The sequence below is a fragment of the Squalius cephalus genome (genome assembly GCF_949319135.1).
Source record: "Squalius cephalus genome assembly, chromosome: 1".
In the NCBI taxonomy this organism is placed as follows: domain Eukaryota; kingdom Metazoa; phylum Chordata; class Actinopteri; order Cypriniformes; family Leuciscidae; genus Squalius; species Squalius cephalus.
Genome location: NC_137122.1, coordinates 17,271,979 through 17,291,637, shown reverse-complemented (window position 1 = coordinate 17,291,637; position 19,659 = coordinate 17,271,979). Strand labels below are relative to the sequence as shown.

General features: G+C 39.2%; 2 protein-coding genes across 2 annotated transcripts in view; one reads left to right on the top strand and one right to left on the bottom strand.

The window, feature by feature from the left end:
• LOC307163140 (uncharacterized protein) overlaps positions 1–19,659 on the top strand; it is a 444,167-nt gene that overhangs the window by 290,903 nt on the left and 133,605 nt on the right. The window lies entirely within an intron of this gene.
• Positions 8,264–19,360, bottom strand: LOC307166026 (uncharacterized protein; the record flags this gene model as incomplete). The annotated part of the gene is made up of 3 exons (XM_079884135.1): positions 19,300–19,360; positions 16,106–17,488; positions 8,264–8,442 (listed from the first exon to the last, which is right to left on the bottom strand). Exons 1-3 carry the CDS (start codon positions 19,319–19,321, stop codon positions 8,264–8,266), a joined length of 1,584 nt encoding a protein of 527 aa, XP_079740261.1. The 5' UTR covers positions 19,322–19,360.

Here is a 19,659-nt window from a genome sequence, read left to right as displayed (position 1 = left end):
AGATTCATATGTAGATTCTTGATGTCTGTGTGTGATTTTAAATCCTTCAGATCTTTAAAACATTGCTGGAAGTAACTACTGTAATGAAAAATTAATAAAACTTGTGAATAATCAGTTTATAATGATGGGTGCCATCATTGAATCAGGTCACTAGTAATTTCATCATTGAAATATAACCAGGGTTGCATTTCCAAAAGCATCTTAAACTTAACTTGATTGCAGACCAACTGCAACATATGGTCTGAACGATCAAATTAGGCTTGCGATGTTTTCTGGAAACACAGCCCAAATCATAGTTTCTCTTGCCACAACACATATGCTCTATAAGCACAGAGTTGGAGCAACCAGAAAAATACTAATGTTACAAAGTAAAGGGTCAAGAGCCCAACTAAAGCAACCACTGACCACCATAATGGTGACATGAAACGAAACATTCCATAAAACATTACCATCTAAACTTCTGTTAAATCTAAATAAGACAGTGTGTAGATGTATGACAGAAATAAAGTCAAACTGGTAAAATAATAAGTGCAATAATAGCTCGAAGTCAGTAGTTCTTGTGTTTCTCTTTTTTCTGTTCTTGTTTCTCTTTCCTTCAGTGAGTCTGCTTGTTATCATCAGGTGTCACCACTAATGGCCAATCATCACTTAATTAATCACTTAATTATCTCATTAACTTCAGCACTGCTTCAGTGTTAACTTAATTATCTCATTAACTTCAACACTGCTTCAGTGTTAATTTTTAACACCCTGTAGTGTGGACACATATAAACACTGAGGAGTGTTAATTTAACACTGGGGATTTTGCTGTGTACTAAATTTACCCTATACAGTCAATAGCCTACTCATCTGGACTGAAGCAGCAAACATTCAGTGTAAAAGTAAAAAAACATTATTTAATATTTGAATCGCAGCTTATATAGTGCGCAATTGCGACTTTATATCTCGCAATTCTGACTTTATAACACGCAATTCTGACTTTATTTCACGCAATTCTGACTTTATATCTCGCAATTCTGACTTTATATCTCGCAATTCTGACTTTATAACACGCAATTGTGACTTTATTTCACGCAATTCTGACTTTGTATCTCGCAATTCTGACTTCAGTTAACTTTCTAAAGGCGCAATCGCTTCTCGGGTCGACATTAACACAATGACAAAATTACATTCAGAATTTAAAATATTTGTATACCACTTTTTAATGTGTGATTGTGTAAAGGTGTTCACGAGATAGAGATACCAACACCAACCTTTCGCGAACTTGCCTTCAACGTCGAACGAACACTCGTTCTCATGGAGACGCGGTGTGCACGGAGGGGAGGGGCTGTGTGTGTGTGTGCGTGCGCGCATGTGAGAGACGCATGAGTGACAGAGAGACGGAGGGAGAGCAGGGAAAGGAAATGCAGCTGAACGAATACGCTGCGTGTTTTAAATAGCGTTAAAAAATGAAAGACCTTGACAAAGACGAAAACTAAGGACATTTACTCTATAATTTTATTTTATTTTAGTTAGTTTTGCCAAACACACATTACAGTAAAATGTTGGGAACATCTGTCATGATCCTGCCATCTAGTCCTTGATGTTGTTTAATTCTTGAGGCAGGATCATGACAGACCCATGTTTTATGTGTAAGCACATGGCCATTTGTTTGGGCTGTGTGCTTGCGTTGTCTTGTCACTTTACCCCGCCCCCTTGTTATCTCATCTTGTTATCATTATTGTATCATCGCCGTCACCTGTTTTCCTGATTAGTTTGCTCCCTATTTAATCCCCTCATGTTCTCTGTCCTGTGTCGGTACATTGTCTAATATTGCGTGTTATTCATTGTGAAACCTTGTGAGTATCCTGTCAAGAGTATTGTCTAGAGAAAGTTCTGTTTTTGCTGTTTGTTTATAGTCTAGTTAATTGTCAGAGTCATAGTCTAGTTTAGTCTGTCGTAGTCCTGTCTTGTCTTGTTTTGCCCCCTCGTGGGCTTTGTTTTTCCTGTTATTTGTACAATAAACTGTGTTCCTGTGACTACTGTCTGCAATTGGGTTCATCTCCACACCACCCCATAACAGAATGTACCGACCAAAACCGAACCCAGCGGACAGTATGTCCTCGCCCGTCGAGTCCCAAGCGGATCTTTTTGTTGAGTGGTGGCACAAGACAAGTTCTGATATCAGAATCGGCAAGCTGCCGATTCCGCCTCAGGGAGAGAGGTCCATTAAACAGTACGCTCGGGTCGCTCATGAGAAGCGACCAAGGTTATAATCGTTAACGAAAACGAACGAAAAAACGAAAACTAGGTGGGAAAAAACATTGTCGTTAACTGAAATAAAAATAAAAACGAGGCATTACAAAAAAACGATAACTAACTAAAACTGTAGTGAACTTCTCCTTTAAGTAGTCAGTGAGTTTTTGAAGATTTCGAATTTTTTACTGTTAAAATATTTTAAGGATCTTCATTAAATCTCATGCATTAACATAATAACAATATGTGTACACGAATATAGGTTGAGCAGCCTCTGTATAATGTGTTCATGTTTGTGTAATCACACACACACACACACACACACACAACAACAACAACAACAACAAAAAAAACATACATTTCTCTGTTCCTTTATGATTTAGGAAGAATTTCTATTATAAATGCTGTGGCAAATCCTCATACTTTCTCCAGTGTGTCTCATCATGTTTTGTCAGTTTTCAGTGCAAACAGTATTGTTTGTAGTCTTTTGAGGTCGGGTCAAGGTTTGGTATTTTTATTTGCTACAACTCCAGATGCCAACTTTTAGTTTGCTTTCTGTTTTTGCGTCTATCTACTTTGTCGCGGCTACTCTATTATTGAACAAATCTGTGCATTATTCAAGCTATGAAACATGATGTACTTATTTACATTTATGCACATAAATGCACACATGGATGTGCACATTAATAGACAGTTCATATGAAAAGAAATGGAAATTAAGTAAAAAAAAATTGCTTTTTGCTCTACGTGTCAGTGTACAATCATTCAGATGACTCAGATTAAAAAAAATTCTGGAGCTCAGTAATTACAATACAAATTAATGATTAAAATATTATGCACTACGTAAATTACTTAGTGGCAACACAAAACTCCCAGTTATTGTACGACAGATGCAGATAAACCCAAATACAATTCACCATACGAAAGATTGGCCTTGAATTTTGTAATTGCAGCAAAAGTAATCAATAAATTATAGTTTGGTAATGTAAGGTAGTGTTATTGTGACTTATACCATAGTCTGGGTGAATACTCGATTCTGATTGGCTGCAGGGTGTCCATTAAAAAGTGATAGAGGACACCTAAATAAACCATAAGGCGTAACCAGGGAAACCAAATTATTGTTTGTAAAAACTTTGATTGTAAAACTAATTAAAATATAAACTAATGTTTTAAAAATGCGTTATTTGGCAAGTGACCATGGTATAAGCGGGTTAATGCCCTTCGAGGTGTCCATTGTCAGGTATTAATGGACTTCGGCGGGGGCAACCGTTCACGCCTCGCCATCGTCCATTAATACCTGACAATGGACACCTCGTCGGGCATTAACCCTTACATGTTTCCCAGTTCTTATTTCTGGCACATTATCTGTCTGTAATTGTTTTTTTTGTGTTTTTTTTCAAACAAGGTGTAAAAAGCAACACAGCAAACCACAGTACATTATTATTATTATTATTTGTTCAAAAACATTTTCTTGGATTCAAAACTCAAGTCTGTATTAATTTGTCAAGCCATTTTATAATCATACTGTATACAAACCACCATCTTATATTCTTTTAAAATGAAAATTCTGTCATCATATACTCACCCTCATGTTGTTTCAAAGCTGTATGAATTTCTTTCTTCTGCTGAACAGAAAGGAAGATATTTAGAAGAATGTCAGTAACCAGACAGTTTTTGGGTCCCATTGACTTCCATAGTAGGAAAAAAATATACTATGGAAGTCAATGAGACCAGAGAGTCTGGTTACTGATATTCTTCTAAATATCTTCCTTTCTGTTCAGCAGAAGAAAGAAATTCATACAGCTTTGAAACAACATGAGGGTGAGTATATGATGACAGAATTTTCATTTTAAAAGTGAACTTCTCCTTTAAACACAGACACTTTAAACACACACAGAAACAAGATGTGCACAAGTGTGGAGTGGATACACACTTATCACCATTTCAACCATGTGCAAACTTGAATGGATATGATCAGGCTAAACATTCAAGGTTAACTTGAAACTTATGCCACACACTTAAGGGTTAAATAGGATTGAATTATCACAGCTGAAGATGTTATTACTCTTCACTCTATTCTCCTCTTCACAGAAAGAATGGGACATCTACACACCTCTCTCGTTTTGTTCCTCCTCTTCTGTTCACCGTGGCTGGGCAATGGGACAACTTTCTTTACTCATCTTGGGACGCGGTGTATAGAAGACTGCAAGTACACCTGGGGCGGGTACAAGTGCAAGACTATTGATAAAGACGGAAAATGGCAAGAAATGTACTGTTCACCTCAGGAAAACATGGACTACGTGGGTTGGCATTGTAGAGATGACAGTGAGTGTGGGAAGCATGGTCAAGACTACTATTGGTGCAGAAGTGCTACCTTTCATTGGGGATACTGTGGGCTGGTGATGGATGACAAGAACCACTATGGATCTTATTATGGATCGATGTGTTATGATCACTGTGACCAAAGAAATGAATACTACTATTGGTGCCATACTGCGGACAGATGGGATTACTGCTCGCCATCAAAAAACACAGATTACTATAACAAGCAGTGTAAAGAAGACAGTCCATGTGGAAAAACTACAAAAGAAAACTACAACTGGTGCTGGCTGAAGGAGGGAAGCTGGGATTACTGTGGGCTCGTGGAACCAAAGATGTTTCTCCACCTGTCTATATATCATTATGTTTGCATAGATGAGTGCCAGTATTATGAGAGGGGTGGTTACTACTGGTGCCACACTGCCAAAAGCTGGGACTACTGCTCTCCAGGGGTAGATGTAACCTATAAAGGCAAGCCCTGTCGCTTAGCCTCAGAGCACTCCTGTGGCTCAAATGGTTATAATTACAACTGGTGCTGGACGGAGACCTCAAAGTCAGATTGGGATTACTGTGGACCCATTGAATCTGGAGAGTGCACTTACATCACCTCTCAACATCGCAAGAGGAGAGCCCCAGGTGACAAAATAGTGACATGCACAAAGGAGGACAAAGGTACCAAGACAAGAACAACCTTTACTGCGGTGCCAGCGCCTAATACCATCGCTGATGGCAGTCATTTGAGAAACGAGGCGGAAAACTTAATCAGTCGCTGGGACAATGGCTACCTGGTGGAACAGCCTCGCTCAAAACTGATTTACTCTGATAATCTCCGTATCGACATGCAGGGCCTCATCAATCACAACAATCAGAGATACTACAACTTGCAGATCCAGGTGAACATGGACCGGGTGCCTGGTCAAAGCACCACCGTGTCTCAGATCATCGTGCCTGTGGCTCAGAATATCCCACGCCGCTACATCCGCAGAGCCTTCCTGGAGAGCTTCCAGCGCCGAGCTCGGGTTACTATTGATATTTCAAATCAGTGTTAGAGCCATGGGTTGGAAATGTGCAAAGTATGGCAGTTGTAATACAGTTGTAACTCTTTTAGCTTTTTGCTGTACAACACAAATACTGAGCAAAGTAAACCATTATTTCCATGAGAAAAATCTTTTTCTGTAGAACTATCCCCATGTAAAGTTAATTTGTAACTAGTGTTCAAAGGATATATATTTTTTTTTAATGGCTAATACTGGTTATGAAATCTAGAGAGTAGAATGACTGTGTATCGAGGTTAAATGTTGTGGGAAGAAGGAGACAGGAACCGGTGAACATTCAAACACATTTTAATGATACAATTAAAACAAATACAAAACGGAAGTAAAAGACAGCAGACATCCGTGAGGGGCCCTCATGGACGACTGCTGTCACAATAAAACAAAACACAACACAAGTTCAGGCCTGTCCTCTCTCGATCTCAACTGTCGTCGCTCCCCCTTTATGCTTCCGCTCCTCCATGAGAGACACGAGACCAGTGCGTCGCGCGGGTGTCGCTCATCAGTAATCACGCCACCGGCCTCATGCCGCTCTCTCACGGCCCTCTGCCTCGTCCTGCTCGCCACAGACTGATTATTATAAATACAGATTATATTCATAACAAAGATAATTTGAGCAAACATTTTGAGTTATAAAGAGACAACAAAAACAATTAAAACATAAGTTGTTTGCTTTCTTTGACATACCTATTGTTAGATTTTGGAAATGACAATGCAAACCAGCTCTTTATATTTAATGGTTTATTAGCTAAGTGATCAGGGTTTAAAAATATTGTCAATTAATATTCATAAAGTTTTTTTTTTTTTTTTTTTTTTTTTTTTTCTTTCAGGATACTGGAAAGAGAACATTCAAACTTAACTTTTTAAGTGAGTCAGAAATCTCCACTTTAGCACCAAACTTTACAGTTTTATTCCTATCTATATTCTGAGGTTGTTTTACAGAGGGGTTTGTACACACACACACACACACACACATATATATATATATATATATATATATATATATATATATATATATATATATAATTTGCCTGATTTTATACATTTTATTTCTAAAAAATTGTGATTTTTTTTTCTGCCTGTTGACATCTGATTTATGGAGTGATAAAAGAGAAATACAAAATCCCCACTGTAAAAACCTTTGACTCTACTATGTCAAAAAATAAATAAATAAAAATTTGAACCTGTCTTTATTTGAACTTTTCAGATTGTATGCAAATTAGTGCATATTTAATTTGATTATTTTATAATTATTTTTGTGCAATTCTTAATGTAATCAATCAACTAGGGAAGTATAGTAATATCTAGTAGTTAACTTTTTTTTTTACCCTATTCACCTGGGGTGTCTTGCCTTAAAGAAATGATAACTTTAGCCTGCTAGCATTGAAAGCATTCAATCCCACCCTCCCTGCAAATCGCACTCCAAAGCCACACTTCCTCCAAAACACATGAACCAGATGCAGGAAAAATGATAAAGATTCTTGAGCACTTTGACAGACTTGATTAAAGTTAACCTGCATACAGTTCATGATCACCTGTTCTCCATTTCTTAATGTCTTCAGAGAGGAGTTGGTTATAGGGACTGATTTTAGAAGAAAACAGCATCTGAGAGCTAATAGATAATAACAACTTCTGTAGAAGTCTGACAGAAATAAAGTCAGTCTGGTTAGTAATAAGTAAGGCTGGTAATGCTGTTTGTGGAGTTGTTTAATCCTCCTCTGCTGAGATCTTCACAGATTTAATGTCTTCTTTTCTCTTCAGATGATTTCATCTAAGGTTGTGTCTGAAGTCAGTTGTAGTTCTTGTGTTTCTGCTCGTCTCTTTTTCTGTTCTCTTCTTTCCTTCAGTGATTCTGCTTGTTAACAGGCTTATTAAGGCTGAGATTACTCCATATTTAATATACACAGATTTGGTATATCAGGATTAATAGCCTATGTATTTAATTACATACACGCGCATAGGTTTAGTTACCTATGATCACGCGCGTGAACTCGGCAATCGACTACTTTGGACTTCAACCGAAAAACAGGATGTAAACAAAGGTATTTGCGCTGGCTTAAATAACATAATTTTTATACATATCTTTCACATCTACTGCAGTCAGACTCACTCGTGTTCACTCAGAAGGAATCACTCACATTTTCTGTGCACTTGTAATGACACATCAAGGATGTTAAGAGCCTAAAAGCAGGTTTAGTACTTGCCCCATTGAAGTCAACAGGGTGCAAATTTTAAAAATAGAATAACTCGGTGTAGGCAACACCGATTTTTGTAGTTGTTCTCTGTATTGACAGCACTCCAAATGTACAATAAAATGAGCTCAATGTTAAAATTGACCGGAGTTCTCCTTTAAAGTCAAATTCCTCACAGAACTACTGAGCCTCTCATTAGTTCAAGTTCAAGTCTTTTATTGTCAGATGCACAGAACAACACAAGGTTAAATTGACACTGAAATTCTTATGACAAGACACCGCATAGTAACCAGACATTATATAACATATAATATACTAAGTGCAAACAGTTAACTAAAGTGACAGTGTATAAATGACTAAAGAACAAGTGAAGAGAGATGGTCATTGTCCATTTAGGAGCCTGCGGCTCTTGGGAAAAAGCTGTTATCCAGTCTTTGTGTGCGGGCCTGGATGCTTCGGTATCGCCTACCTGAAGGCAGCAGGGTAAAAAGACTGAAGGATGGATGGTAACAGTCTCTTAGAATCCTGCCCGCTTTCTTGAGGCATCGTGTGGTAGATGTCCTGTAGGGCTGTGAGCTTCCTGCCGATGATGAACTCTGCAGACCTAACCACACGGTCCTTGTCAATGCAGCTCCCATACCACACTGTGATACATTACAATTGATCATTACAATTGGACCGAAAGTACTCTGGCCAGATTATACACTTATGGCATTACTCTCAGGAACAGCAATGACAAACGCTACACTCTTTTCGCACAAGATTAAACTGAGAAGGGTCATAGCACTTGCATAGTGTTGTCCTACTGTTAGTTTAACTGCTTGTTCTCATTTCTAAGTCGCTTTGGATAAAAGCGTCTGCTAAATGAAAAATGTAAATGTAATGTAAAACAGGTTTAACAACATTAGCCACCGACAAACTTCTAGCTACTTTCTCCTCTGATGACAAAGTTTTAGCAGGACCCAGAGGTAAAGACAGTTGTGTGTGTTAGCACATACTCATCTGCTAAAACTGCCGCCTCAGCAAGCTTACTCACACCTTTTGTTCGTTTAAATGAGGCACAACGTCCTCAGGAACGCAACTTTTGAAGTCCTCCAGTAGTAAAGGTTCCTGAAGTTCATAAACAGTTGTTATTCTGCTCCCGAGGCATCACTTCTCAAACTCGGTTTCTCTTGTGAACTCTGTGAAAGTTTGACTAGGCATTTAATTCCATTCCAAATACGTGTTTATCAATCTTTTTTTCTTTAATACAGACTTATGTGTTTTTTCATTTTTTTAATTTTATAAAAATTACATTGCATAACCCATAGAGATCGTGATGAGATAGTTCGGTAATATTCACACATAACATATCACATAAAACATGATATCAGAGTTTTAAAATCAAACATTTTAAAAGAGAACAATACATCACGGTTGTTTAAACCAAAGAACATTAAGATGTGTCATCAGCAAGTCGTTTCCCATCATGCTTTTGATCAGCGCAGTCGATGGAGAGCAACTGCGCTCGACTGCAGAATCTGACAGGTGCGCCTTGTGGTCGCGAGAGTTTTTTGACATACGTCAGCATGACATCAGAGCAAGGCGGACCGCACTCGGACACATTTCTAACCGGCATGCATCTCGCGCTGATCACCGGTGATCGATTCTGCGCAGATTTTGCTCATCTCAAACAAGCCTCTTGTCACTCACAAGTCACGGCTCACGTCGCGAGACAGTCTCGCAGTATAACGCAGTAACGCAGCCTGCTTACGGGGAAGTAACAGTAATCTAATTACTGTTTTTGCAATTGTAATCCCTTACTTTACTCGTTACTTGAAAAAAGTAATCGGATGCCCATCAGTGGTCGTAAATAGCATCACTTCTGCAAGAGCACTCCCTACGAGGCATGCTTACGCTCTGAAGTGGAACCTGTTCACTGAGTGGTGTTCTTCTCACCCCCAAAGATGTTTGATCGATACTGTGCTTTCCTTCCTGCAAGATGGCTTGGAGCATGGGCTGTCTCCCTCCATCCTCAAATGCTCTGCCGTCGCTGTCCGGTGTTGTCTTTCCCCTGCATAGGCTGGAGCCACCTTAGTGACATTCGATATGTTGTACTGCCTGGAAACACCCAGTCCATATGTGTAACCTCCACATGATACCTCCCTAAGGGCAGAATGTGGCTTCTGCAGCATCCTCCTTTCCACCGAAAGGGCACGCTTTCCCAGTGTTATCCAAGTCTGTCTGAGTGGGTCATGCGGAACAGCAGTGGATCGGCTCCTAGAACAAGTGGTGCGTACATCCACTTCCGTATTTATACCCGCACGACGCCAATATGCATTGGCTCGTTTTTTATAATCATAATGTTATATTATAATGTTATGTCAATTCTTACTAATATAAATAATGGTAAGAAAAACAGTTGAATTTTCTGTTAATATTGATTGATATGAGCCTCAGACTATCAACAATCATTCATCAAGCCATTCAGGATTATCAGCAGATAATCACACTTTAGTTGTCATTAGAATGTCCTTTCTCTGTCGTTTACACTGCTGTCTTCTTCTAGCACTCTTGAACATTATATTTTCACATCAAAGAACATTATATTTTTAAATGAACAGTGAAGGGAAGAACAATTGTGAGACTCAGGAAGTGACATCATCTGGGCTCTTAATGTAGCATGATGGGAAGACAAGAAAATAATCTCAATCCATTGTCTCAGTTTTTAAACAAACTGTACAGTGTTGATCACATTCATCAACCCTGTTACCAAAGTTATTGTAAGAATAATAATCTATATAAATATGAATAACTTCTTTAATTATGAGAAACAACATCATCAGCCATCACCAACGGCCTGCGGCGCTGCTGCCACCTTCTGGAACAACTGATCAGCACAAAACAAATTTAAAGAACGTGTGTAAGGGAACTCAGATCAATATAACTCAAATGTTACTGAATTACAGTGAATAAGAACCAAATTAATATGCAAATGATTCAGAATTATTATTTAACAAAATCAACTATTCATCCATGATAAATTGAGATTAGAATATTAGATCAATTCTGGACAGAATATTATCCCGTGGCCTATGGTAATAATATCATAAAATTATGATCACAGAATATAAGCAAGGTAACAAAATCTACTGTTTAAGGCAGTAACTTGTAAGCAAACAGCACAAGACACTTGTATATATGTAAAATCAAGACTTTATTGAAGAACTCTAATACACACATTCTAATCAAACAAAAAACACAAACATTCATTCAGAAATTGATGATATTAATGGAGGATGAATGAGTCCCAGGTGTCAAGCGTTAGACACGATTACTTTGACTGCAACCTGAGAGAGTCAATATACTAGCAATTCAAGCTTTGTTTGTTTACTTAGTTTTTTTTTTTTTTCAATTGCTGAAACACATTTCTTGAAACCATCATTAATTTTCTTAAAACCTTAAACACAAAACCAAATTTTCAAACCATATTCAGAGAACCTCTAATGCCGAGTTCACATTGCACGATTTTCAAAGTAGTCGGTTCACTGTTCTTTTCACACTGCACAACTATCCTGGGTAACATTCAGTTGATGTGTTCACACTGCACGATGCATCGGCGACAGGAGGTTTCACACTGCATGACTTTCAGGAGGAATAATCGCCAACAACTTCTGTATGGTCCGCAAACTACGTTTCGCAACCAAACACACACGAGAAGTGAAAAGGAAATAACGCAAAATCCCGCGTGCGTAAAACCGCAGTTCTCGCGCGAGACTGAAATTGTTATTAAAAATGATAGCCTGCCAGAAGCTTGCGATCCAAATTCACGAGTTCACACTTACAAATGATCAGAGAGTTATGTAAGTTATGTAACTTATGTATAGTTATGTATTATGTATAGTTATGTATAGAGTTATGTAACTTCGTAGAGGCAACCACCCTCCGCTTCGCGTCGGGTGGTTCTTCGCCTCTACGTCGTGCATTAAAATTCTTTAATGCATGGCTAGCCGTGGATTATCCCGCTTATACCTTGGTTATTTGCCAAGTTAAAAATAAGTTAAAGCTGTAACTGATGTTTACAGTGTAATTTTTTAACAGACGTGTAAAAATGACGGTTATTTCTTAAGTTTAGGCTCGTCAGTTCTTGCACTCCGTCCGCTTTAAATAAAGTAGAGCCATCGGATTGCTTTTATTTGAATGAATTCACATTTATTTAAATTCATTATTAAAAGAGAGAGACAGAGAACTGAAGGAGAAGGAACAGAGAGAGAGAGAGAGAGAGAGAGAGAGAGAGAGAGATGCGTGCACGAGTTAACGTTACATGTGTGCGTCGATCTCTTCTTTAAAGTCTAGCAGCTAACTTACAGTCCCCTCGTTGCTTAAGCCTACCTAAACGTTTTCATATGCGTCTCTCACTCTGCTTGCAAGTGTATCTGTGTTACTATGGTTACCAATGTAGCGGATTAATTTCGAACTGTAATCAAACTGACTGGAACTACCTGTGCATTAAACGGTTTTACTGCACACCTTCCAGCCAATCAGAATCGAGTATTTAAACAGCCCATGGTATAAACGTATTTGGCGTGCTGTCCGGGGGAGGGCTCCGAGCTCGGAAATTGGGCCCGAACCCAGAGTACTCCCCCCGTATCTCTTGGTTAGGAAGATAACCAGGCAAGTGTAAGGAGATGGGGTGGTGGAAGGATGCTGAAAACTGTCGAGGATTATGGGTGAGTCGACTGTGTGTATTTATAGGCCTTTAATCATGCTGATTGAGTGGACCTGTTGAGTGGACCTGTTGATTACTGATTGCTGACAGCTGGTTGGAATGACGTGATTGTTTGATCATTAGAACGTGTTCCTCCCGAACCTTGTTAATAAAACATTTTGTCAGTGCACTGATTTGCAGTGAAAATGAGAAAAAGAAAAACATATTATGCATGAGGAAATGGCTGGAAAGACAAGGGGAGCAAGGACTGTGTGTTCTGCAAAGAGAGTTGGGGGTAAATAAATAATTTTGCAATGTGCTGCTGTTGCTTTTGGTCAAGCAAATGTTTGTGGTTTGTTTCTGTTTGATATAATTGTAAATATATCTATTAAAATACTGATATTGTGGCCTATAACTCCTCCCCGAACTCCCCGCTGCTCTGTATCTTGCTCTCTCATTGGCTGTCGGTCATCGCCGATCTAGTTTTCAGTCAGAACACTTTTCACACAGCAGGATTTTGAAATGCCAAATATCTCATGGACGTCGGAGATATTTCATCTGCGATTCTCTCAGATCGCGTCTTTGTTCATTCACACTGCATGATTGTCACTCGGGTGAACGAGCACCGATTTGCCTATGATTTCGGGCATTTGTCTGCAATTTCTCAAAACCTGTCGGCGAGCCAAAATCGGGGCTAAAATCGTGCAGTCTGAACTCGACATTACTCTTCTGGCAAAATCAAGCAATTGCCTCAAAAACTATTTTATCTGTGTTCAAAATTAAAGAATGATTTCAGATCATACACACATCAGTCAATATTATAAACACTACAGATCATTCATTAGACACTACATCAAAAAATGGAGAACAGAATCCAGAGCATGCAGTTACAGAAAAAAAGTATATTGTAACAAAGTAAACTAATTTGCAATTAAAAAAAAAAGTATAGTAATGACAACTTAAGCACCTTTCACACGGAGATTCCAGAAAATACACAGATAATGTGTCCTGGGATTTGTCCCAGGATGGTTTGATTTTGGTTCATTCACACTGCCAGTGATTTTCCGGAATCTGTGAGTGAGTTTACACACACCCCATAAAGATCCTGTAAAGACACGTGACATCACGATGTGTTGTTGAAAGGCCAGTCTAATCCTTCCACTACCGCTCTTTCCATTGTAGTCGTGCACTTAATGGATTTTTTTGCGTCTTGAATTGAATTTACTAATGATCTTCGCTTTCGATCTCGAGAAACCACACTCGAGCATTTTTTCCCGCATTTGGTCGTACACAAACGCATCGTGTACCGCTCCGCAAAGTTGGCGAACGATCTCAGCTTCAGCAAGGATAGTAAGGAGCTCCGGTCTCTGGTCTGTTTCATTCTAGTTTGCAGAATTTTTTTTCGTTCTTTCTATGTTGATGACAAACACAAACTTTCTTCTTAGAGCAACAAAATATCCCTTTACGGTTCCAGAACTGATCCAGGCAATGTTACTAGGTCCCCATCCTGGCATCGATCCCGGCATCAATCCCGAGACGTGTTTGCATTCACACAGAAGGCACTCTAGCAATTTTACAGCAATTTCCCAGGATCAACACGCTGTGTTAAAGAGGCTTTACGTTAGTAATGTGAAAACATTGTATAGGCTACTGTATGCACTGCAAGTATAGTATTGAATGTCTGTATATTCAGCACTTGCATAGAGTGAAAATACAGTAACCCAACTGCAAAAGCCAAATAGGTTACAGAAAAAGCTCTAAATTACTCAGAAGAGTTGTGCAACTGCAAATCAATGTCAGTGAGTGATTGATTCTGCTTCAGCATCAAGTCTTCATGTTGGTCCGTCCTGAAGAGTTTGTCCACATCACAGACACTGTCATCTCTGCAGACAAAGAGGAAAACCCTAAAGCAGGTCCAGTCCTGACAACATTCAATTTTGAGACCGTTGTTTGTTAAAAACCACGAGTGGGTTAATTTCAGTCTCTGTTGGTTTTAGGAGGAGAGATCTCTGAAATATACAGCTAGAGAGAGGAGGTGTCTGGGAGGAAGTGAGCTGTCACTGGTTAAAGTCAGTGGTGATTTCTCGCCATGGGATTGTCTTCGCAAACCTTCTTTTCCTGATAAGAATGTGGGGATTTATGCATTGGGGTCAACCCAGGGTTTCTTCGCCATTTGGTCTTACGTTTGGGGAACAAAGAGAACATTACGTTGAGCAGCGCTCTCCTTGCATAGCTGGTTTAAGATTAGGCAGGTATGAGGGAAGACGTCTCCTTTAGCCAATTCGGTACCATAGATGTGTTTTATGACTCTCAAATGGTTCAGTGGGGGATCTCTCTGAACTGTGGAATGTGGTGTTGTGTTCATTAAATGGGCTTGTTCATGGATAATCCTACATGTGCGAGCTGCTGGACGACATAATCTGGAAGCGTATCTGTCAGCGGACAGAAGGAAACAACACCGGTAATACAATTCACAGAAAGGTTTATTGACAGGTGACAGATCGACTAGAACAACAGGTGAGTGTTCTGAATGAAGACCATTTGAATAAACTTTATTCAAATGCTGGCTAGTAATTGTCTCTTTGTATTGCAGGTGCTGAGATTGTGATGGTTGAAGATGATCTGAAGAGAAGGGCAAAGGATGATGGAGGATTAAGAAGGTGAACAGTCTCAAACTTGAGATGAACAGGTAAGGAGCTGGGTAAGTTGACCAGAATTGAACAACAAGACCAGATGATTGTGAAGTGAGACGTGACTGCTTATGAACTGTGTGCTGATGAACGGGTTCAGGTGTGCTGGATTAGTATTCAGGTGAAGCTGTTCGAGTGTGTGGAGCTCATCGTCTCTGTATTCTTGATAAGCACTATAGCAAATACAAAAATATGACAAAATACTGTTTGATGTTCTTCTCTGTGAAGCGGGTGTCAGAAACTTAAAGTTGCACTAAATTTCTGCTTTTCCATGAGCGCCACCTACTGTCAAGAGAGTGAATATGCATTTACTGCTGTTTTTTTTTTTTTTTTTTTTTGCATTGGTCTGAACAGACAAATCTCATGTGAAAATCAGATTGAATTTTAATTCCGATCATTTGTGTTGGTGTGAACAGTTAATAAATTACAGTTAATAAATAATGAACTTGGAGCGTGCGATCTTCCCTAGAAATCATATCACGATCTTATAAGACAAAAAGTGGTTTCTCCACTGCATGGATCTTCATGCGTTTCTCTAGGTAGTGTTTAATTGAGAAACTCTTTCCGCACTGATCACACGTGTGCAGCTTCTCTCTGCTGTGGATCATTTCATGTTTATTTCAGACATAGCGACTGATTGAATCTCTTGTCACAGTATGACCACTTTTAAGGTTTTTCTCCAGTGTGGATCCTCTCATGTGTTTTCAGATTTATTAAATTATTAAATCTTATCACAGTATGAACACTTTTAAGTTTTTTTTCCAGTGTGGATCCTCTCATGTCTTTTCAGATGTCCTGACACACTGAATCTCTTGTCACAGTGTGAACACTTGTAAGGTTTTTCTCCAGTGTGAATTCTCTGGTGCAGTTTTAAATGGCTCGCTGAAATAAAAGTCTTCTCACACTCAAAGCACATGTACTCTCTCACACCAGTATGAATTTTCTGATGTGATTGTAAAGTTTGCAGCCATGAAAAACTCTTTCCACATTCAGAACATGAATGTGGCTTCTCCTTTGTATGAACTGTCAGGTGGTTCTTCAGGGCTGATGACACAATAAATGCTTTGCTGCAATGATCACATGTGAAAGGCTTCTCTCCAGTGTGGATCCTCATGTGAGCATTAAGATGTTGTCTCCGAGCGAATCTCTTTTCACACTGATCACACATGAACGGCTTCTCTCCAGTATGAACTCTCATGTGAAGCTCAAGACTTGGTTTTACTGCGAAACTCTTCCCACACTGATCACATGTGAATGGTCTCTCTCCAGTGTGAATTCTCATGTGAAGCTTAAGATTTTGTTTGTTTGTGAATCTCTTTTCACACTGATCACACATGAAAGCCTTTTCTCCAGTGTGGGATCTCATGTGACTCTTAAGGTATCCTGAATCCCTGAAACTCTTCCCACATTTATCGCATGTGAACGGCTTCTCTCCGGTGTGGATCATCATGTGACTCTTAAGATTTGCTGATTCCGTGAAACTCTTCCCACATTGATCACATTCGTACGGCTTCTCTCCAGTGTGGATTTTCATGTGTCTTTTAAGTTTATTAGAATTCACGAAACTCTTCTCACACTGATCACATGAGAACGGTCTCACTCCTGTATGAACTCTTAGGTGATGATCAAGATTTTGTTTGTTTGAGAATCTTTTTTCACACTGATCACACATAAACGGCTTTTCTCCAGTGTGAATCATCATGTGACTCTTAAGGTGTGATGAATTCGTGAATCTCTTCTCACATTTATCGCATGCGTACGGCTTCTCTCCAGTGTGGATCCTCATGTGAACCTTAAGGTGTATTTTTTGTGTGAAACTCTTACCACATTTATCGCAGGTGAACGGCTTCTCTTCAGCGTGAACTCTCATGTGAACATCAAGACTTCGTTTGTATGGAAAACTCTTCCCACACTGATCACATGGGAACGGCTTATCTCCGATGTGGATCCTCATGTGTTCCTTAAGATGTAATTTTAGTTTGAAGCTTGTCCCACATTGATCACATTCATGCGGCTTCTCTCTGGTGTGGGTTTTCATGTGTGTATTAAGATTTTGTTTTTGTGTGAAACTCTTTCCACATTGATCACATGAGAACGGCTTCTCTCCGGTATGAACTCTCATGTGAACATCAAGATGTGTGGTTGTGATACTTTTTCCACACTGAGTGCAGGTTGTGGATTTCTTGGCTCTTTTTTTCTTTAAAAATGTCTTTTTAGTCTTTGAGCAACTCAAAGGTTTTTCTCCAGGTTTGACATGATGTTCCTCCTCCACTTCACTCAGTTCTTCACTCTCCTCGTTCACTTCCATCAGGTCTGACATGAAAGAGAAAAAAAGATTAATTTCATTTTCTGTAAATCAACATAATTCAAATAGAGAAATATGAATTGAAAGGACATAAAAGTGAACGTATCGGTTACTAACGTAACCTCTGTTCTCTCTAGAAGAGGGAACGAGTATTGCGTAAGTAGCTTACGCTGCGGGTAAAGTAATCTTTTCTCGAGATATGAAGCCAAAAAATTATCCTTAATTTTAAAATCGTCAACGCAGTGCAGCAGCAAGCAGACCTAGAGCAGGCATGCTAGCATGCTCATTGGCAGCCCTGCGGCAACTGCAGCAGCCTATCGCTGAGCCCTTGGCGTGACGTCATGCCCAATGAGCGCGCTCGACGCGCTTCACGCGTCACGGCCCGTCAGAAGGGGCGTGGCTTAGCGTATAAAAGAAGGCTCGGGGGCTGCTTTCTCTGATTTTTACCAGTCTGCTTGCTGCTGCACTGCGTTGACAAGATTTTAAAATTAAGGATAATTTTTTGGCTTCATATCTCGAGAAAAGATTACTTTACCCGCAGCGTAAGCTACTTACGCAATACGAGAGAACCTCTCTTAAGAGAACTCTGATGTAATAGACAACTGCTATAAAATACTAATGATTTTGATCAAATAAGTATCTTTCCATGAATGAGGTACATTGATCTTGATTTCCTGTAGCTCAGTGGTAAGAGCATTGCGTTAACAACGCAAGGTTGTGGGTTCGATCCCAGGGGATTGCACATACCTATGTATAAATGTATAGGATAATGCAATGTAAGTCGCTTTGGATAAAAGCGTCTGCCAAATGCATAAATGTAAATGTAAAATGTAAATGTAAATTTGGAATTTAACAACTAATCAACTAAACTTTCTTTTTCTTGCAAAATAAACATTAATGCTTTTGAAAACTAAATGTCTCCAACACAGGACAAAGTGTGTCTGAATTAGGGCTTGCATAGACTAGTCGAGTAGTCGATAGATCGACTACTTCAACCACTAGTCGACGCTGTCAGAAACAATCGACTACTCGAGCGTCCATTAACCATAAATTAATTAAAAATGGCGAACGTCACCAACAGACACCACACGTCAGATGTGTGGAAGTATTTCATAAAGGATGACAAAAATATTGTATTTGGCCAACTCTGCAAGAGGCCGTTCACATATTGCGTCTAAAAACGTGTGGAAAGCGTGGCTGTGCCGCTGTCTCCTACAAGGGCTTGCGCTCCCATGGCGTCTGTCGTTGCTATGCAACCGTGAACTGCGCTCTCCATGATGACTACGACGAAGAAGTATCAGCAAAGGATTAATTGATTTCTAGCCCTTGCATTAGCTTTACTACTAGATATATTTCTGGAGATGAGAAGGAAAACCCCGCCTGGAAAAACTAGCGCACCACGTTGCTTCCATATGAGCGTGCGCCTACATTTGAAATGACGAACTTGAGTGCGAAAAAGACGCGATATGTGAACGGCCCCTAGAAGCAGACGTCTGAAATGAAAGGCAAGAACGGCTATTTATTTGGCTTTAGACTGTTACATGAAAATTTAAAAATGAAATGTCATAATTATAATGTTTATTGATAAGATCTAGCTATTTCATGTCTTTTCATTTACAGTAGCATGAACCACGAGTAGTCGAGTAACTCGAGTATTGTTTTGATAAGAAATCGACTAGCAGAAATCAGTAGTTGTGCAACCCCTAGTCTGAATCATGTCTGATTATGACAAAGGTGAAATTAAATTAGACAGGTGTCTAAATATATAATCCCATGACCTTGCTTAACAAGCTGAAATAATCAAGAAATCCGGATTTACCGGGGTGCTTCTCAATCCTCATTTCCTTTCCTCGTGTCTCAGCTCCACCTCCTGTAGGATGTGAGGGAACGCTGCAAGGAAAGAAAATGAGGACGAACAAATCGGATGAATCTTTTTTATACATTGGAATACTTGATCACTTGAGCGTCACTTCACAGCGTCATCAGCAGAGCTCAAAGTATCTGCCTTTATGTTGTTGAAGTTTGGTTTATTAAGAAATTCATAATAAATAATAATAAAGCAAGATACCCAGTTGAAATATGTGAGATGTGTGGTTTATATAAACTGCAAAAGTAAAGTATAAATTAAAATTATTGTGACTGATCTGAAGGGGGAGGAGAATTGATATGTGCATCATGT